The following is a 21,877-nucleotide window of genomic DNA, read 5'->3' as shown; positions in this document are numbered from 1 at the left end:
GAACTCTTCAATATGTTCCCGTTTGGTTTAATTTAGCCGCAATTGCGGTGACGTTAATATCGTACAAATATGGGTTAATTCAGGGAATAACAAAACATGAAATATGATATTCATCTCTTTATTATGAAATAAACAAACATTTCCATTCATTTCTGTTTTTGTCCCAGGAAACAAAAACCTTCATCTTAAAAATCTCACATTTTAGGAAAGCAGAGAAGAGGCTCAGGGAGGAGCATAGCTGGTACCACTACCTCCATACAAATATATAATCTGTATCAAACATAACTAGATTCCCCCCACTGAGATATTGAAGAGGAACCAAATTATGCAGTCAATCAAAAAATTGAAATCATTGCTTTTTCAACTGAGAAAATTGATATGAAGTCAGCATCAACACAAGCGCAAGCAACACAAAAAGCAGCCGGCCAATGAATGAATGACAATGGTGATGACAGTAAATGTGCCAATCTAATGGCCAATTGAAACAAATTACGTCACACAGGAGGCGGGGCTAGCTGAGATGAGCAATTGGGCTGGGTAGAAAGATGCTTCCTCTCATCTCCCTTTGTCTGCAAGACCTTATGTGGGTGGAGGGGGGTAGTACTGGTTATACTGCTGGGAATACTGGTTGTACTGTCCCCAGGAGTTCTGTCCCCAGTTGTTGTACTGTTGCTGTAGAAGGAAAGCAAAAGAAAGACAGGATTAGTTGGCATTCCTGCAAATACTTAGAAACATCTCATTCTAGCGTTAGGTGATGAAGAGAATAGTGCAACACTATCACAGCCTATACTGTTGACACCAGGCAGGATGGTGCCATGGACTCCTTCTGCTTAAGCCAAATCCTGACTCTGCCATCAAAATGACCCAACAGGAACCGGGATTCATTTTCCATTCCTCAAATTTCCTTGTTTTTAGCTGATAGGAGCGGAACCCGGTGGGGACGTCTGCTTGCTGCAATAGCCCATCCGTGACGAGGATCGATGAGTTGTGAGTTCCGAGATGCCGTTCTGCACACCACTGTTGTACTGCTCCATTATTTGCCTGTTTGTGGCCTGCCTGCTAGCTTGCACGATTCATGCCATTCTCCCTCGACCTCGCTCATCAACAAGCTGTTTTCTCCCACAGGACTGCTGCTGACGGGAAGGTTTTCACAGGAAACCCTTGACACCTGTGTGAAAAGCCCAGGAGGCCGGCCTTTTTCGGATTTACTGGAACAGGTGCGCTTGGCACTGACAATCATACCACGCTTAGTTGCTTAGGTCACTCGTTTTGCCCATTTAAAATTGAACAGTAACTGAATGCCTTGATGCCTGAATGCCTTGATGCTCTATATAGCAAGCCGTGGCCACATGACTGTCTGCCGGAACAAACCATTTTCATGAACAGGGTGGTGTACCTAATAAACTGGGTATACCGCTCACTGCAACATTAATTGGGTGTAAAACAGTAGGTCATAGGACTCACCTGGTACCAGTTGTAGTTGTAGGCAGAGTTGTTACCCTGCACATCTCCCTGCATCATGTGACCTGAGCCTGAGTGCTCGTCTGTACGCTGTCTCTTCGATTCGGTTTCCTGTGAGCTGCAGGGACAAAGGAACAGGTTCAGGTCAATCAAGAGCACCCAAATAACCAATTCAAGCATGGTGATTCACAACCTGCTATGAAGTGTCCTACCAATCCTATTGTTTTGTACTCAATGACGTCAATGTTAAGCTGAGGCAAGTAAACAAACTGAAATCTTACCCATTCTCTGCTTTCCTCTTTGCCGACTCGTTTTCTTTCAGAAGCTTCTGGTGTTCATCGTATGCAGTCACTAACCTGTGAGGGTTAAAAATAATACATGGTTGAGATTAAAATGACTCACTATGCAGAAATCGCTCTGCCATTTCCTGGTTGCAAGAATTCTAGTTCACCTAATTTCAGTTTGTGACAAAACAAGTATAGTGTAGACTAGGGGTTTCAAACTCATTCCATGATGGCCTAGTGTCTGCAGGTTTGTTTTTTCCCTTTCAATTAAGACCTAGACAACCAGGTGAAGGTAGTTCCTTACTAATTAGTGATTTTAATTCATCAATTAAGTACAAGGGAGGAGCGAAAACCCAGACACTGCCCTCCGTGGAATGAGTTTGACGCGTGGCGTAGAGAATCATTGCACTATCCAAAACCGCTGTGAAATATATTTTCCATAACCAAAAATAAAGTTTTCAGCTGGTGTACTAAACCGAAAGTAACACGACACAAAAACGTAATGGGAAGCATAGCAAGTGCAACAGATCTACCGCTTCTTAAACTTGCTTTCAATGAGAATGACAGATCTATAAATCACAGGTCAATGTGAATTTGGTTGGGTCGCCCAAAAAAGTGGATATTGTAGCTCCAAGTGGAAAGGGCAGTCTTTCAGACTAATTTGAACACTGGTCATGAAACATTCATTCATTGTATTTGAAAGTAGGTACTGCAGGTGAACTGACTTGTTGATGTCGCTGCCAAAGTCCTGGAGGAACTCAACCTTGCGCTGAGAGAAGGTGAGACGGGAGTCGAGGGGCAGCGGGCTGCTCAGGGCACGGTCGAAGCAGGCCAAGATGTCCACTTCGTTCTGCTGCACGTCCCCACTGTACTCCAATTCCAGCAGGTTCAGATACAGTTTAGCACTGGCCTGGGAGAGGCGCACACACAAAGCAGATTAATGATGAACTCAAATGGTTTCTCCAAATCAAACTCCCTTCGGGCACCATGCGTCTCAATAACACATCAATATCAAGATCCTGTACCAAGTGACTCCATTCCTCATCTAGTTTTGTGCTCTTACCTGGTCCTTGTCTATGGCGTCCAGCAGCACCTTGCGGGCCTTGGCGAGGCTTCTCTGCACCTTCAGCAGCTGCCGGGCCAGCTTCACGGCGTAGAACGACGTCTCACTGGTGTTCTTCCCCGTCGCAATCGCCTCCCTCAGCAGGGCCTCCGCCTCCTCCAAGTTGCCGTGGCGCCGCTCCAGGCTGACCCGCCGCAGACGCACCATAGCTAGGGCTGGTACCGTAGCCTCCAGAGCCTTCAGGATACGGCGCGCCTCCGCTATGTTCCCTGCAAGGAAACAAATGACAGAAACTCAGTTCCACTTCTGGGTTGAATGTTTCTAACTAGTTTTGTAGACAGAGGCTACCAATCCTTTTGAACATGTATTACGTGATTGGCTCAGCCTCATTTGAATGTACCTGTTTGTAAATCACTTCGGACAAGAGCATCTGCTAAAGGTCTAATGACATGTGAATGTGATGTCAAGAGGGATCTAGAAACACCACTCACCCTGTTGCTCCTCGAACGCAGCCCACAGCAGGTGAATGTTGGGCTTCTTGGTCAGGTGGATGGTACACGCCTTCTTGTACACATGTCTTACTCCATCAATGCTGTAGCCTTCTATATATTTTGCATACTTCAGAGAAGCAAGAGAGGAGGGTTGGAGGAATAGGGGGACGGGGTGGATGGAAAGAAGGTGGGGAGAGAAGATGAGGAGGGGGTGGGGACGACAACATTTTAAACACCCATTTCCAGTTTACTCAACCAGTGAATTTCTTCATTGACAAGATCGTGTTTTTAGAAATGTTCTTTGTAAACCCATCAGCACCTTCATGGAACCAATAAGATAAGTTTCTGTAAGGTAGTGGGAGACGGAGAAGATGCAACGTAGTAGTTGGCAAATGCTGGAGTCAAATCTTGTGTGGCAAAGCTGGCCATCCCCTAATACAACAGATACAGTGAGTCACAGATCAACGATACACGCAAAGAAGAGATGTGCAGGACGATTTACTGTTGTCAGGAAGTGATGAAATCGTTGATAGGGGAAGTGCGGGGGGGTTCATTATTTTTGAGGTGTCAACGGTTAAGGGTTAGGTTACCTTTGTCCAGAAGTCCTCGTAAAGAGCACAGGCGATGAGGCATCGTTCGAACAGAACAACCACACGTTCGGGAGTGCCGTTTTCGATCTCATAGTCCAGGTACTCCTTCCAATTGCTGAGCTGGGTCTTCTCCAGGGCTTTGACATGGAAGTAGGGGCGTTTTATCTACAGGGGGAGAGGAGAAACAGAGCCTTCAAAACGGTGCAAGGACAAAAAAATAACCACTTTGGAGAATTAGGGGTAGTTCACCCCAAAATCAACAGTGGCACCATCCCATTCAATTTCAACCCACCTTGACAAAGCCCACTTTAGAGGTATGTGAACTATTCCTTTTAGCAATATGAAATATAACTGGATGATATTCTGATCATTAAAAAGTGTCTGTACTCACCCCTTCCTCGAAGGCCCAGCGTTTGCTGACCTCCTGCTCGTTTTGGTTGAACACCTCCTGGCGTGACTCGATCACCTTGTGTCGCATGTTCTCAATCTCCGTCACTCTCTACACAGAACACAAGACACTCAATGTTAACCTTCTCACTTCACTTTAAAACAATCTCGTAACAATCTCATTCTCCACTGATGTGCAAACTGCATGTCCAGCTGCCAAGATTATTTACATCACCATGAGGCCGAGAGAGCCAGAGACTAGCAGGGGCCCTGCCTGTCGAAGGCGAGGGGGCCGACCCAGGGACCGAGGCCCGACCCGGGGCAGGGTATGTACCGTATGCACCCTGCCTGTAGGCCAGCCCTGGTGCTGGGGACTGGAAAGGACGAGGGGTCACTCGACTTGGCCTGCCGGCCCACGATCCATCCATTCCTGACCCACTTTAAGTCGAGTCCCTGACTGGATGAAGCCAACTTGAATCCCCCACGTACTCATTGGCTTGGCTGCTGACGGAAAGACACCTCTTCAAACCTGCACAGATTTGTGTTTCTCTCCAAGGATGATGATGAGGCGAGGGCCTCTTTCCTAACTCTCTGGCATGTTGTGGCATATCAACCCCTCCTCGAGGGTGAGGAGGTGGAGTCGTACCTTTGCAGGATCTGGAAGGTCTTCGGTGCCTGGCGGGAGCTCGTCGGCAGGTGTTGTTTCCTCTCCTTCCCCATTGGCTGCAGCTGCTACGTTGGCTTTGGCTAGCTCCACTCTCAGTTGGACAAACTCCTCCTCTGACAGGAAGTGTTTGGGGTTGTTGTTCTGCACATGCTCTTTGAACCTGCGAAGAGACATTCAATACATCACAAAACTACCAGAAAAGTCCAAATCAAATCAAATTGTATTTGTCACATGCTTCTTAAACAGGAGTAGACGAACAGTGAAAGGTTTACTTACGGACTCTTACCAACAATGTAGATAGAAAAATATTAAAAATAACAAGGAATAAATACACAATGAGTAACGATAACTTGGTTATATACACACAGGGTACCAGTAGAGTCAATATGCAGGGGTAGGTCACTGAAGTAGATATATACATATAGGTAGAGGTAAAGTGACTAGGCAACAGGATACATAAACAGTAAAAGCAGAGTATGTGATGAGTCGAAATAGTTAGTGCATAAAGGGTCAATGCAGATAGTCCGGGTGGGTATTTGGATAACTATTCGGCATTCTTATGGCTTGGGGATAGAAGCGGTTCAGAATCCTGCCATGCGGTAACGGAGAGAACAGTCTATGACCTGGGTTGCTCGGGCTGAATTTTTTCACAGCCTTCCTCTAACACCGCCTGGTATAGAGGTCCTGGATGGCAGGGAACTCGGCCCCAGTCATGTACTGGGCCGTACGGACTACACTCTGTAGCACCTTGCCATCGAAAGCTAAGCAGTTGCCATAGCATGCCCGAAAGTGAGTGTGGCTGACAAGTGTACAACTATTGCCAGTGTTAAGTATTTGATTTCTCTTAGCTACCCACTACTCGAGATGTTGACCATAACAAATAGAATGAATAGAACGGACGTCCCCATTCAAGTCAATGATGGCATAATGGGTGGTCTGGCAGCCATTTTGAGAGTACCATTGACAGAAAGTAAAAGCAGGTATACCCTTAAATCTAAGTCAGTACTTTCTGAGATCCTTGGGACCGCCCTATCCATAACATTTTAAAATGTCAACTTCAATAGCGGGGGTCACAAGGATGCAGAGTTTGCATAGACCCTTCAATCTGTGCTGTGACTGGTTGAGTCAACTCAACTGACGTTAAAACAAATACAGTCCATGAGCCAGATCAGTTAGCATCATTATACATTTCCATGACAATCCAGCATCAGTAGAGAGCATCTCAAATGACCATGGAAATTATTGCATCAGAACACCAGGCAGCCGTGAGTTTACAAATTGAATTGCCAGGGTTAGTGTCTCCAAGCACTTTGTATTAATTCTATAACCATAGCCCTCATGGATGATTTATCAAAACCCATTGTGAATGAGCTGACCCTCGTACCTGTGGAGGTGCTGTGAGTAGAGCTGGGTGGGGATGCCCAGGATGCGGTCGTAGATGGCCGTGACGTTAGCCAGTTTCTCCTGCTCCATCTCCCAGTTGATGTAGGCCTCCCATAGACGGTCAGAGCGGAAGTCTGTCCCTGCTGCCAACACAGCATGCTCATACGCACTGTGGGAAAGAACATAGACTACATGATTAACAATGTCCTATGACCTGAAAAGATCATGGAATAAATACAATGTCAAGACATGTCGTTTTGATTGTTGAAGTGTCACCATGCACAAAGCTTTTACAGGAGTGTGTGTTGAGGTAAGTGAGATTCAGTCTCTCACTTTTCAGTGACGACAAGGATCTTTACTCACGCTCTAATGCTTTTACAGGAGTGTGTGTTGAGGTAAGTGAGATTCAGTCTCTCACTTTTCAGTGACGACAAAGATCTTTACTCACGCTCTAATGCTTTTACAGGAGTGTGTGTTGAGGTAAGTGAGATTCAGTCTCTCACTTTTCAGTGACGACAAGCATCTTTACTCACGCTCTAATGCGTCCTGGTGTCTCTGGGTCTTCATGGTCAGCGTTGTCCTTGATGAAGGACATGTAGTGAAGCCACAGATCCACACTGAGGGGGATGGCCTGCACACCTCGCCGGTACACCTGGGGACAGGAGACAAAAGGACATTGGTGAATGAGAGACTGAAAAGCCTATGACTGCCACAGCAAGGACCCAAAAAGTAGAGAGAACAAAGCAGACAGAACAAACTAACCCTGGCAAGTCCTTTCAGATCAACACAGAGGATAGGTAGAGACGTCCATTTACACTATTGACAATATCAGCCCATCTGCGGCAAAAGACATGCTCATTTCACACTTACCTCCTCTGCCACCTGCACATTGCCATGCTTCTTCTCAGTGTCAGCAAACTTCTTCCAGTAGCCGTAGCAGTAGGGGTAGTGCAGGAAAAACGCATCAAACGCCTTTCTCACAACACCGAGATGATTCTGAGGAAAACATAACAATTATAACTTGCTTCCTGCCAGACAATTTATCAATGTGACTTTAACCAAATCAAGCCACATGTTCATCGAACCACAGGCTCTCCAATGTTGTTCCGGGAGAGCTACTCTCCTGTTGCATCCATGCTATCTGCGATCCGTAGGACGTCCCTACCACATTGAAGTTGAAAGGTGAAAGGGTTAGGTAAGGGTTAAAGTTAGGGTTTAGGGTAGGGACATCCCAAGGAGTCCTTGATAACACTGACTACACCAGCTGATTTTTAGAATCGGATGTGATGGATTAAGGTTGGAGAAGAAGAAAAACAGCAGCTCTCCAGCAACAGTGTTGGAGCCCTGATCTAAACCCTTTAATCAATCAGGTTTAGTCACATTGAGATTTTAAAATGTAGTTTTCAATACAGAGGACTATGAGAGCAGATTACACCTATTCACGATACAAGGGTCCACATAAAAATTCCAGGACTTCTCCACGCTCACCTCTTGCTCCACATATTGCAGCAGGTAGACCCAACCATTGAAGTCTTCAGGGTTCTCCTCACACCCTTTAGCCAGCTTCTCGTATTCAGCAGGGATGAGGGGCTCTGTGGGGACAGCTGGTTCCTCAGCTGGTACCTCAACAGGTTCCCCCTGCTCGGTCATCTCTTTGGCTTCTTCCAGCTCCATGTTAGCTGGGCTTCCATCTTCTGCAACCATTGGTGGCTGGGCTTGGGCTGGATCTTGTTGCTGTTCTACAGCCTCTGACATCTTCTCACCCTGCATTAGAGACTCTGTGGCATCCTCTTGGTTGTTCTGTCCATCCTTGCTTTCTTCTTCTGACGAAGCTTCCATTTGGTTCTGTTGTTCTACCTGGGGAGAACAAAACTGATCATCTGAATCCTCCTCTTGGAAGAGCTTGGCACTCGCTAGCTGGAAATGCTGCACTGCTTGTTCAACTGATCCCAGATCAGACTGATGGTCCTGGTGCTGCTTGATTACCTCCGGTGATGACTGATCTGACTCTGAGTCAGTGTCGTGAATAACTGTGGTGAGGTTGTCAGGGGGAACCTGGTAGAAAGAGAAGTAGACAAAGGGCACTGCTTGAAACAACAACCTTATTTAAAGTTGAAAGCATTGTGGTTTACTCAGACTGCAAGCAAAAAAACTTGACATTGGCTATGTGGTGTTTAGAGTAATGATGACAGGGCATTGTCTTTGTGATTACGCTCAGAGGCATTTCTCAATTTCCCAGAGCAAACCTGTATTTTCACCACTGACCTGGTCCATGGTCCATTCAGCAGGGTGCGTGAGGACAGGCAGATCTGGGAGGAAGCCATCTCCGTTGCCCTCCATGGCTGGGGAGTCCCCACTCTCAGAGCTGTCTGTGTCCAACATCCCTGTCATGGGCTCGTCTGAGAGATGCAGGTTTGGAAAGGGACACAGGTTGCACATCAATCAACAACACAACATCAAAAAGGGTTGAGGGTAATTATTAGCTTTGGCTTACAGTAAAGTGTTTTAGAATCAGGAGTGGATCCAGACAATATTGACATAACTGGGTTATTGTGGGTTCTTTGGGCATATCTACTAATGCACGAAAAAAATCCTTATCAACTAAGGTTTGACATTCAATCAAATCTGTATGGCTGATACAAATGTGCCCACATATCCAGATATGGCTAGATAGGTAACGTTAAGCTAAATGTATTTATCATACGTGCTCCAGATATTAACCTAAACCATTCAAATCTAACTCAACTGTGATTATTCAAACCTTGAGCCAAAGAATCCTCACTCTGACCGCATCTGTTGACTTGTTAAGAGATACACTGAGCAGTAAGTTGTATAGCATGCTAGCTAGCTGACTACAGGTGCGCATGCTGGTGATAGTAGCACGTTATGTATCTAGTTAATCACCATTTAATCCGGGCAATCAACTAGTTAGCTACTGAAATAACTAGCTATCTAGTTAGACAATTTTTTGCAATAGTTAGCTATAGCTTTTGGTCATCATTCAAGAACGGCACACAGTTGTCAAATTGGTTTAGCAACCTACTGCAGTCAGCATTTAACTAGCTAGCTAGCTAGATCAGTGGTCAGTACACACTCAATGACGTTAGCTAGCTAGCGTAGTTAGATGTTTGAATTACCAAACTAGATACACACTCTGTAGGTATCCTCGAAAATAAAACTTTAGTAACGTTGCTGCGTGTTGTGATAAAGATTAACTAGGGAAAGGCGACAGTTTCATTCTAATCCCAAATAATGGTCTTTTAAAGTTTAGGCTTCAACCTTGCCTCGGTTTGGGCCTAGCTAGCTAGCCAGACCGCGCAAGTCCACCATCTTCACGTCGTTACAGCAACCGAACTTGTAAATTCGCAAAAGTAAATACAACATTTGCGCAGAGGTTTGCGACAACTTACCAGTATCTTCCATGGAAATTAGATGAGACAAATGCGTATTTCAGATACTTCAAACTAATCTAACCAACAACATGTAGCCGCGTTTCTACTCTCATTCTCCAGCGACAACTTCGAGGAAAGGCACAGTAGACGCACATGCGTACTGTAGTGTCATGCGGGTGGGTCCACTACAACGTAACCAAGAATGGTATAAACTTGGTTCGAGCCCTGAATGCCGATTGGCTGAAAGCTGTGGTATATTTAAGCAATACGGCCCGAGGAAGTGTGGTATATGGACAATATACCACTGCTAAGGGCTGTTTTTAAGCACAACGCAATGCGGAGTGCCTGGACACAGCCCTTAGCCTTGGTATATTGGCCACATCCCACAAACCCCCTGAGGTGCCTTATTGCTTAAATATACCATGGCTTACCAACATAATATATTGGTTACCGACATAATTCGAGCAGTAAAAATACATGTTTTGTTATACCCATGGTATACAGTCTGATATACCACAGCTGTCAGCCAATCAGCATTAGGGCTCGAACCACCAGTTTATTACAGACTGTATACCATAGGTATGACAAAACATGTATTTTTACTGCTCTATTTATGTTGGTAACCAGTTTATAATAGCAATAAGGCACCTTGGGGGTTTGTGGTATATGGCCAATATACCTTGGCTATAAAGGCTGTGTCCAGGCACTCCGCATTGCATTGTGTCGTGCATAAGAACAGCCTTTAGCCGTGGTATATTGGCCATATACCACACCCCCTCTGGCCTTATTTCTTAAATATATCCAGCTACTTGTGTCTGTCTGTAATGAATCCAACAACTGTAGCCAGTAGAGGCTGCAGTCACTGATTTACACAAAAGGTGAAAGTTACCATTGCCATTCAGAATAAGAGGATAGGAGAATAACATTCCTGTAAATAGTTTGACACTATTTTACATCATCATTTAGCATTGAATTTAACAATGAAGTGTAGAATAATGTAAATGTAGGCAACATATAAATCCATCAATAGCCTATGTGTGATTGGAAGCATTCTGTCTGGCTGCATCACCACCTGGTATGACAGCTGCACCGCCCTCAAATGAATGGCTCTCCAGAGGGTGGTGCGGTCAGCCCAACGCATCATCAGGGGCATGCTGCCTGCCTTCCAGGACATTTACAGCACTCAGTGTCAAAGGAAGGACAAGAAAAGCATCAAGGACCTCAGCCACCCGAGTCACGGTCTGTTCACTCTTCTACCACCTAGCAGACAGAGAAGGTACAGGTGCATCAAAGCCGGGACCGAAAGACTGAAAAACAGCTTCTATCTCCAGACCATCAGCCTGTTGAACAGCCATCACACAATCTCCTTTAGTAAGAGACAAAGATAGACTCCCTCACCCAAAACAGATACACAAGCTCTCACACACACACCTCATACACAAGCAGACCCCTGTACTCACATATGCAGTCATACACACGCATACGCCCATACTCACAAACACACACACACACAGACATTATAGAGACATTAAACACTGGACCGTTTCTTTATATTGTTCTTCACACTGTAAACCACTGTACATTTACAATATGTTTTTACAGTAAGAAAAATAGTACTAAAGCAAAATGACAGCATTAAGCTGGCATCTCTGGTGCCACTATAATGTGGTACATTTACAGTGAAAAGTTTTCTGTGTATACTGTATTTTTCACATACCTCATTCCAATATATTACATTTTTGTTACACTGTTTATACACATTGCATATTTAAATACTGCATTCTTGACATAGCTTACTGTAATATATACATATATCTGCTGCTGTACATAGCATTCTTAGTATATATTTTTGGTATATATATACATGTATATATGCAAGGATATTGTTTGTGGACTTTAGCTGTAGAGAGGGTCATCAGCTGCCATCTTCTCTCCATCGAGGTCCTGCACAACTCCAGGACAAGGAAGCGTGCAGGAAAGATCACTGCCGGTCACCCCCTCCTCCAAAAATTCCCCTCTGGCAGGCGGTTCAGGTCACTCATGACCAAAACCTCCCGCCACCTGAAAAGTTTCTTCCCCCGGGCTATACTTCAATTGCACTCTGTTAATCTCTCTGCATTTAGATATATTCATACCACAGGAGGTTGGTGGCACCTCAATTGGGGGGAATGGGCTCATGGTAATGGCCATCCTCCCCTCAGCAGCCTCCACTGATTCATACTGATACTGTAAATTTGTACATCCACTGTATATCAACTGTATACCCACTGTATATTTGTATATCTGCTAATTCTTATAGCACTATGCTCCCTCTAGCTAGCTGTTTATAATGTTTATAATGTTAGTTTAACCTCCGCTGTCTGTATTCTGTCTCTTAATCTATCACTAGCAGCACCATATCACTAAGTACAATTCTGAGTATGTGTGTGTGAATGTACTTGGTGAATAAAATGGATTCTGACTCTGATCATGATTTCAAAAAAATTCTAAAGGCTTTATGAACCAAATACTAAATGTATCTCATATCCACAAGTTGTCTGTTTGTACTGTAATGTTAAGAAAATTCTAATTCACAGGAGGCTGGTGAGGGGAGGATGGCTAATAATGGCTGGAATGGAGTGAACGGAATAATTTTAAATACATGGAACCATGTGTTTAATGTGCTTGATACCATTCCATTCCTGCCATTACTAGGAGCCCATCCTCCCCAATTAAAGGTGCCACCAGCCGCCCGTGATATATATGGCATACTATTGTGCTTATTGTTGCCTTATTATTGATGCCGTTGCTGTTGCAAAAGGAAGAGCTCAAATACAGCATTTAAAAAAAGTTTACAGATGGAAAAATTACCTGCATTCTCTCAATCTGGGCATTGCAAATTCTCACGTTACAGCCAATGAACAATCACGACGTCATTTAATGAGCAGACGATGAAAATGACGTAAACAATAGGGAGATCAGTTTCTCGATGTATAAAACACAGAAACAGAGAATCACAAGATAAATTTAAAACGTGTTGTTTTCTATCATTAAACACGAGATATTCCTTGATAATACCAAAGAAACTACAGCATTTTTAGAGTTTCGAGACACACAAAACGCGGAGCGACACAGAGCTGAAATGGCGTCCATTTCAACTATCATATGATCGGTTTGCTGCTGAGTCTCTCCGTGTGCGCATGCCAAATGGCGTAGTGCATCTGTGCATGAGCAATCGAGAGGAAGTGGCGGGTGATCTGGGTCCGCACCTTTTCCGGTAACACAGCACTGCCAACGCTGTAACTAAACGACTGTAGAGAGGTAGATAGGCAAGAGCAGGGATAACTAACCTGGGGGACCGGGGGGTTGCCGCAGTTGCAGGTACCTATATCACATTTTCCAACGTGGCTCTTTTTGTGAAAGCTTTTGATTTATATTACGCGCTATTTTCAGCCTAGAATAATGCGCTTTAGACAGAACGGTAGCCGATTAAAGTTGTGCTCTGTCTGTCTGACACCCCTCCCTTTTCTGAAGCGCTCCGCTCCTGTGTTATAGGGAGAGAGGAAGAGCTGAAAGTCGGAGGAATCAATGACCTTTTGAGCATTCTAGACCTGGATGTCCTGGCGAAGATACGACCGGGGGTGATCTTATCTGTCTCTGTTACAATGAACTACTGAATAGAATCGTTCTTTTGAATCCGCCGATTGGAATAAGGGCAAGTGGACAACCGGCAGACAAGGAGGAAGTCGGATTTACCACGGGCTTTTGAGAGGGCCTAATTTCATAAACGCAACTATTAGGCTGTATATATTTTTGTATTTCTCTCTCTACATTATTAAAAACACAAAGGTAGGCCTACGCACCGGGAACTGAAATTGGGATTTAAAGATGACGGTGCGCTAATCATTTTAATCAAAGAGAAAGTGTTTGAATCGGAGTGTTGTAGATTATGAAAATATTTCCCCACCCTCTCCCGTGCACTGAGACGCCCAATTTTCGAGCACTTCAGTTTCCCTTTGAATCCTCTCGAATAGCTATTTTTGACAGCTGTTAGTGTAACGGGATATTTGGATCTTTCAGTGGATCATTTTCCATAGATTGACCGTCGTTCTAGACACAAGTGAAACGTTATCTGGAACTAACTTTTGTAACTGCTACCTTAATTTATATTTGTCAATCCACCACTGATAGACTGTCACGTGGATTTATGCTGTCGGGCAACCTGCTACAGCATTAGAAACAAAAATCTGTTTTATTTTTTAGAACCATTGCTGCTCTCTTGAAATCATAGGGAAGTAATTTACTTTTTTTCCCCCAAGGAAGTAATATTTATGCACAGCCTACAAGATGGGGAAAATGCTCTCGAAGATCTTTGGCAACAAGGAGATGAGGATATTGATGCTTGGACTTGATGCTGCTGGCAAGACCACCATCCTCTACAAACTGAAGCTGGGCCAGTCTGTCACCACCATCCCAACAGTCGGCTTCAACGTCGAGACAGTCACCTACAAGAACGTGAAGTTCAACGTGTGGGACGTGGGGGGCCAGGACAAGATCCGGCCGCTGTGGAGGCACTACTACACTGGAACTCAGGGCCTCATCTTTGTGGTGGACTGCGCCGACAGGGACCGGATAGACGAGGCCCGCCAGGAGCTCCACCGGATCATCAATGACCGGGAGATGCGGGATGCCATCATCCTGATCTTTGCCAATAAGCAGGACCTGCCTGACGCCATGAAGCCCCACGAGATCCAGGAGAAGCTGGGCCTGACCCGGATCAGAGATAGGAATTGGTACGTTCAGCCCTCGTGTGCTTCCACCGGTGATGGACTATACGAGGGTCTCACCTGGCTCACCTCAAATTACAAATCTTAATGTTCATCACTTCTATGCTCAGCCTGGACTGTTTAGTTACAATAACAAGCAAAAAAGCAAAAAGAGAAGAAGTGAAATGAACAACAGATGGGAAAAAAATGACAACCTGAGGCAATGAATGAATAACATGACTTCTCAGATGAGTAGGCCTCTATAAAAGAGAAGTTTGATTATAATCCTCTTTTTTTTTGATAATGGTGAATGTTGCCCCTATAACCCATGTTTTTATAAACAAAATGCAATTATTTTGGGCTGGCTTTTCTTTCTTTTTTTTGTTCACTTTGACTTTAGTATACTGAACTCACAGTCTAATCACTCAATAATTCACAAAATAATATTTTCAGAAGCTCTGAAAGATGCAAATGAAATGTTTTTTTTTCTCTTGTATGATATATTTCTGCGGTGGCAGGGTTCAGGGTTAGGGTGTGCTATTTTTTGTCCCTCAGTTATAGATACATTACAGACAGCCTTCTATTCAGTATTCTCATGACCCAATTTCCACCCAAAGGATGGGAAAGGCCAATGCCCCTGTGTGGACGTTACCCGCTCATATCTGCGCCGGAAACCAAGGGACAGATTCAGCATATCAGTTCTCATGGTTCCAAACTGCCACCATGGTTTTTAAAGAGTTAAGAATATGTATTACAGACATGTAAGGACCTCATGAAGAAGTACTGTTTTCACTTTTGATTGATTGTACAAAATGGTTGAGATGATTGAGGAAAATGTGTTTAGTACTTAATTCCTTAAACAGAGATTCCATCCCATGTTTGCTAGGGAGGTTTTCTGAGAAGACACCATGGACACTGCAACATGGATGGATATCATTGTATTTTTGTTCTGTTTTGGGTCAGAATCTGTTACCACTGATCTCTTTTTGCCTCTAATCTTCTAAGAGCTTCCATTTCCAGTTGAGTATTTGTAGTTCCGGCTGCCTTTTGGGAAGCCCTGAGTTACAGGTGCACCAACAGAAAGACAGACAGTGTGGTGGAAAGCACCCTCATAGCTAAGTCTTCACTAGGGGTGGGAATGACTACCCTATCCACAAGGGGGTGGGGGGAAACACAATACTATAGGGCCCCTTGACTAAAAGTGCACACTGACTCTTTCTGACTGACTCTTGGGCCCAAGTAAGCAAGTGTTTACTTTCCAATCCAACACCACTTCCATGGTGCTCTGCTCTCCAGTAAATAGGGCCTCCTGCTCAGTTCGTTTAATCCATTCACATCAGTTGTACAGCTCTTCATGCAGTCAGACAAGACTACATGTTCTGTTCATAACTTATAGATATGAAAATGCTTTGTTGAATTATTTTTGTTCCATTTGCTATGCTGATGAAATAATAAAAATATGTATCCAGATCAACATGGAAGTGGAGCTTTTTCAATATGAACCCTGCAACATTTCACATTATCACTGAGCATGTACTTGCCTAAAGGATTTAAAATGTCACGAAAGAGGAAGTGAAATTTGGCCATTTATTAGAGTTAGAAGGGGGGGGGGGAGTTGATGTGTGAACTGTGAAGTCAGTTTAGTGTGTTTCCGTTGTGCTCGTGAGTCACCGGCTGTGAATAAGTGATGATAAGATCTCTGGTTTCGGGGTAGTGATTGGTAGGTAGCTTAGGTCCAACTTTCCAGGCCTACCTCAAGACTGTATTTCTTAGTCCATCATTAGAATACTGTACTAGGAGTCTCTGCTGTATTCAACCCAAAGTGCTTTTTGGACATTTAGGGACGTGTTCTTTTGTGAACAAATGGCCACAGTTGAAAGACATCGACTATGAAACTGACTGACACTTGTGTACATAGCGAATAGATAATCTGATTGATGTGGGTCATTCAAACTTGGCTTTGTCCTCAAGAACAAACAATTCAGTGTATTTGAGTATGTACGTTGACCTGTATAACTATATAGATCCACAGATTTAAATAATACATAAGGCAAGGGGGGGGGGAGTCAGTCACATTTTATCATTCTCATAGTTGCTCAAAGTAAGTTACTGTATTGGCAAATCTGTTGGCAAGTGTACTGTAATGCATTTCAGTTCACACCAATGAGAACTTGCTTGGCGACTGGGCTGGAGAGTGATGTCATCCTTCTTGCTTGTGTGACCTGTATAGGGAATAGGGTGTCAACCACACAAAAGGCCCCAACCAGCCTAGCTGGCAGCTCGCCCTGATCTAGTATCAGTTATTCTTATTCTTATTGTGTTACTTTTTATTATTACTTTATGTTTTAGTCTACTTGGTAAATATTTTCTTATTCTTGAACTGCACAGTTCGTTAAGGGCTTGTAAGTAAGCATTTCACAAAGTCTACACTTGTATTCGGCTCATGTGGCAAATAAAGTTTGATTTGATTTGAGTTTACCTGCTCCTTAACCTTAACCATTAGAGTGGGGGACTGCAAAACTGATCTTAGATCAGTGTCTATGGGCAAGTTAATCTTTTGACAGATGGAGAGGCAGGGTGAATTATTGGTGTGACATCAGCGACTGAAATCAGAAAATGCTAGAAGACAGAGGGAAGATCTCAATTGCATATTCCTCGTGTCGGCTCTCCTCGTCTCCATCTGAAAACCCATTGGACGAGAAAGCCAGAGGTCCCCCCTCTGACGACCTACTCCAATGGGTTTTGAGAAGGAGACGAGGAGTATGAAATTGCGATTCTCCCATGCACGTCAGTGTGATTGTTGTTTGGGGTGTGGCCCGGCCGTCCACGAATGCTAAGACAGCCAGCCAGCCAAGTGTGACGCTTCACTTTTGCTTTTAGATGAGGTTCAGTGTGACCTTTCTGATAAAGAAAAAAACAAGGAGCGGTTTAGGGTATTGGATATATTTGTAGTATTCTACTCTACAGTTTGTGGCAGTTTGTATTACCCACTCAAATTAATCAGGCAGCAAGTGCCCACCCTTGAGTCTGTGAAGGAATGTCAGTCCTGCTCTTTTCTCTCACTCCCTTCCCTGATTAAATGGAGGCATGGCTGCAGTGTTTGCTGTGTTGTTTGTTCTGCGTCTGTTGGTTTGGAGTTTGACCTGGGTGTCGCTGTGTTGAAAGGATTGAGTGACTCAGGTTGTCTCGACCAAGGACGTGTAGTTCAAGTCCACACCAGGGAGATCAAATGCAGCCACCTGCTGTCTCGTCCAAATCAACCTGCTTTCACCGCTGATGCTTTTGCAACTGTCTGTAAGCTTAACTGCATTGTAGAAAGACAAAAGTAAAACTTCCCCCTGCTGTCCCTCTCTCGCTAGCTGAATGGCGAATGTTTGAATAAGCAGCGTCTCCATTTGTCTGGTATGCACACAAGAGATCCCAGAATACACGGTGAGGGGAGTTGAACCCTGGCTGTGTCACAGTCGACTGTTGTGGCTTACTCTCCTTGTATCCTCTCCTTCTCTACCATCTTTCATCTTCAATTATCTGACAACATATGAGATGCGAAAGCACCGTGTTGGTATTTGCTTTTACCAGTCCACTTCTCTCCAAATTAGTTCAGACGAAAGAGAGGACCCAAGGACAGGAAGCCATTTTAGACTGTTGAGGCTCAGCCCTATAGTGTTTGATTAGAGAGGCTCAGAAGCACACGTGTCAGAGGCTTTTCTACAGCTGTCACTGCACTCTGTGCCGGATGTACAATAGACAATAGCTAACATCCTCTGCTGTCTGTCTCACCTGTGGCTACATGTTAAAGAGTTTGTGTTCTGCAGTGTTCAGTAAAGCCTCTGAACTTTATCATGAAGGTCTGTCTGAAAGACTTCTTTTTAAAGTTAGTAGACACATGTAGGTCTGCAATACACACACATTGAAGTTGTATTCCCTGCTTTTCTGGTTCTAATATTTTTACATCAAGATTAGGGGAACTACTTTTGAATTGCTCACTTTCCTCTCATTTCTTGAGTGACTCAGAAGGGTTTAGAATTGAAAGTTATTAGAGGCACGTATAGTTAGTATGATTCATGGAAAGGCAAAGAGAACCTGCTTGGGTTTTGCTGGGTGGATTTAGCCTTCAGCCGGACCATTGTCTGCTGCAGGGTGGAGGTGGACCGATTTATTGTGTTCGTTTTGGAGGCGTGAACTAAACCAAAAATGTTTAATGAATCTTGTTGCCAGTTCCCTGTAATTTAGTTTACTCAGGCATCCCTCCCTGCTTTTAATCTTATTAATGCTGTGTTGAACCACACACATAAACAACAATTCTTTCTTGAACAAAACAGAACTATTTATAAACCACAACCAAATACAATGCTACTTTGGTTATTAATGGACTGTACATTTACAATCACACAATATTGGTAAAGGGGATGTTTGTTGTGTTCACTGGGGTGACTAATAAAAGTGTTAATGATGTTCATCACATGACAGCTTCATTCAAGCCTACCTATGAAACAGCTATACACACACACACACACATTAACCCAACTCCAACACTAACATCAACATAGCATCAGTTGTTACAAGACACACCTTATTTTTTATTTTATTTGTGTATTTATATATTTATTTATTTTACCCCTTTTTCTCCCCAATTTCATGGTATCCAACTGGTAGTTGGTCTTGTCTCATCGCTGCAACTCCTGTATGGACTCAGGAGAGGCAAAGGTCGAGAGCCGTGCGTCCTCCGAAACACAACCCAACCAAGCCACACTGCTTCTTGACACAATTCCCACTTAACCTGGAAGCCAGCCTCACCAATGTGTCGGAGGAAACACAATCCACATGGCAACCGTGTCAGTGTGCACTGTGCCCGGCCCACCACAGGAGGCACTAGTGTGCGATGGGACAAGGACATACCTGCCGGCCAAACCCTCCCCTAACCCGGATGATGCTGGGCCAATTGTGCGCCGCACCATGGGTCTCCCGGTCACGGCCGGCTGCAACAGAGCATGGACTCAAACCCAGAATCTCTAGTGGCACAGCTAGCACTGAAATGCAGTGCCTTAGACAGCTGCGCGTCTCTGGAGGCCACAAGACACACCGCTACGGAATTCTGGTTAATACAAAATATTTTATTTTCTGAATCTCTAACCCCCCTTCAAGGTTGTATTTGTATACCTCTAGTTTGTGTCTTTGTATAGAATAAGGAACTGGCATGCTGAACTCAGTGAAAGGATAACTGTTTTCTGTGTTGGGTCCTTGAATCTAGTCTTTTATTAGATCCCCATTAGCTGTTCCAAAAGTAGCAGCTACTCTTCCAGGGGTCCAGACAACATGACATAATACCAAACATTAATAGACCAGAACAGCTCAAGGACCGAACTACATAAAGTTAAAACATCACACATAGCTTACATATCAGTACATAAACTCACACTATCTAGGTCAAATAGGGGAGAGGTGTTGTGTCATGAGGTGTTGCTTTATCAGTTTTTTTTAAACAAGGTATTCTGTTCACAAGCAATCTGAAATAGAAGGGAGTTCTATGCAATCATAGCTCTGTATAATACTGTACGTTTTCTAGATTGTTTTCTGTATTTGGGGACTGAAATGACCCCTGGTGGTGTGTGTGTGTGTGTGTGTGTGTGTGTGTGTGTGTGTGTGTGTGTGTGTGTGTGTGTGTGTGTGTGTGTGTGTGTGTGTGTGTGTGTGTGTGTGTGTGTGTGTGTGAGGGGGGCTGTGTGTAAGATGACTATGCAAACAATTTTGAATTTTCAACACGTTTCTTATAAAAAGAAGTAATGGAGTCAGTCTCTGCTCTACTTTTAGCCAAAAGAGACTGGCATGCATAGTATTGATATTTGCCCTCGGATTACAGTGAAGAGCAAGACATGTCGTTCTGTTCTGGGCCAGCTGCAGTTTTTCTAGGTCCTTCTTTGCAGCACCTAACCATATGACTGGGCAATAATCAAGATCAGAAACTATAGCCTGCAGGACTTGCTTTGTCTTTACAACCATTGAATCAATATGGTTTTGACCATGACAGTTTACAAACCAAGGTAACACCAAGTAATTTAGTCTCATTAACTTGCTCAATAGCAACATTATTCATTATCAGATTCAGCTGAGGTCTAGAACTTAGAGGATGATTTGCACGGTATCAAATAAAATGCCCTTAGTTTTAGAGGTTCAGGACTGGTTTATTACTGACCACCCATTCTAAAACTGAATGCAAGTCTTTGTTTAGGGTGGCAGTGATTTTAATAGCTGTGGTTGCTGACGCGTAAAGGGTTGAATACTCAGCATACATAGACACACAGGCTTTGTTTTAATGCCAGTGGCAGGTCATTAATAAAAATAGAAAAGAGTAGATGGTCACGAGAGCTGCCCTGTGGTATACCACAATTTACATGTTTAGCATTAAAGAAGCTTACATTATTAAAGAAAACCCTCTGTGTTCTATTATACTGAAAAAAATATAAACGCAAAATGTACAGTGTTAGTCCCATGTTTCATGAGCTGAAATAAAAGATTCCAAAAATCTTTCATATGCAAAAAAAGCTTATTTCTCTCAAATGTTGTGCACAAATTTGTTTATTTGTTAGTGAGCATTTCTCATTTGCCAAAATAATCCATCCACCTGACAGGTGTGGCATATCAAGAAGCTGATTAAACAGCATGATCATTACACAGGTGTACCTTGTACTGGGGACAATAAAAGGCCACTAAAATGTAGTTGTCACACAACACAATGCCACAGATGTCTCAGTTTTGAGGGAGCGTGCAGTTGACTTGCTGACTGCAGGAATGTCTCCAGAACTGTTGCTAGAGAATTGAATGTTCATTTCTCTATCATAAGCCACATCTAATGTTGTTTTAGAGACGATGCCAGACCAGGACATCAACATCCTGATTCTTCACGGCTGATGAAATTGTGGATTTGCACAACCAAAGAATTTCTGCACAAACTGTCAAAGACCGTCTCAGGGAAGCTCATCTGTGTGCTCGTCATCCTCACCATGGTCTTGACCTGACTGCAGTTCGGCATCGTAACCGACTTCAGTGGGCAAATGCTCACCTATGTTGGCCACTGGCACGCTGGAGATCCCAGCCCCATGTCTCAAGGATCTGTACACAATTCCTGGAAGCTGAAAATGTCCCAGTTCTTCCATGGCCTGCATACTCAACAGACATGTCACCCACTGAGCATGTTTGATTGCTCTGGATCGACATGGACATCAGCGTGTTCCAGTTTCCGCCAACACCCAGCAACTTCGCACAGCCATTGATAAGGAGTGGGACAACATTCCACAGGCCACAATCAACAGACTGATCAACTCTCTGCGAAGGAGATGTGTCACGCTGCATGATGCAAATGGTGGTCACACCAGATTCTGACTGGTTTTCTGATCCACAGCCCTACCTTATTTTT

The 21,877-nt window shown here is 43.9% G+C and overlaps 2 protein-coding genes across 11 annotated transcripts; one reads left to right on the top strand and one right to left on the bottom strand.

The window, feature by feature from the left end:
- Positions 1-102: 102 nt before the first annotated feature.
- LOC118371779 (pre-mRNA-processing factor 39-like) lies at positions 103-9,905 on the bottom strand. 2 transcript variants are annotated; one of them, XM_035757372.2, is made up of 16 exons: positions 9,737-9,905; positions 8,592-8,725; positions 8,313-8,381; positions 7,815-8,183; positions 7,197-7,322; positions 6,860-6,978; positions 6,328-6,495; positions 4,923-5,103; positions 4,281-4,388; positions 3,890-4,054; positions 3,300-3,426; positions 2,809-3,077; positions 2,471-2,655; positions 1,743-1,817; positions 1,465-1,579; positions 103-672 (listed from the first exon to the last, which is right to left on the bottom strand). In XM_035757372.2, the coding sequence occupies exons 1-16, from the start codon at positions 9,747-9,749 to the stop codon at positions 580-582; spliced, it is 2,316 nt and encodes a 771-aa protein (XP_035613265.1). In that variant the 5' UTR covers positions 9,750-9,905; the 3' UTR covers positions 103-579. The 2 variants fall into 2 exon arrangements, with proteins under 2 accessions (XP_035613265.1, XP_035613264.1); XM_035757371.2 differs by having other exon boundaries at positions 7,815-8,381.
- Positions 9,906-12,834: 2,929 nt separating this feature from the next.
- LOC118371783 (ADP-ribosylation factor 6-like) lies at positions 12,835-15,937 on the top strand. Of its 9 annotated transcripts, none has more exons than XM_035757382.2 (3): positions 12,910-13,078; positions 13,253-13,338; positions 14,021-15,937. In XM_035757382.2, the coding sequence occupies exon 3, from the start codon at positions 14,045-14,047 to the stop codon at positions 14,570-14,572; it is 528 nt and encodes a 175-aa protein (XP_035613275.1). In that variant the 5' UTR covers positions 12,910-13,078; positions 13,253-13,338; positions 14,021-14,044; the 3' UTR covers positions 14,573-15,937. The 9 variants fall into 9 exon arrangements, with proteins under 9 accessions (XP_035613278.1, XP_035613275.1, XP_035613274.1 ...); XM_035757381.2 differs by having other exon boundaries at positions 14,017-15,937; XM_035757380.2 differs by having other exon boundaries at positions 13,253-13,412; positions 14,017-15,937.
- Positions 15,938-21,877: the final 5,940 nt, after the last annotated feature.

This window comes from Oncorhynchus keta, chromosome 8 (assembly GCF_023373465.1).
Source record: "Oncorhynchus keta strain PuntledgeMale-10-30-2019 chromosome 8, Oket_V2, whole genome shotgun sequence".
Lineage (NCBI taxonomy): Eukaryota > Metazoa > Chordata > Actinopteri > Salmoniformes > Salmonidae > Oncorhynchus > Oncorhynchus keta.
This window is presented reverse-complemented; position numbering and strand designations above follow the sequence as displayed.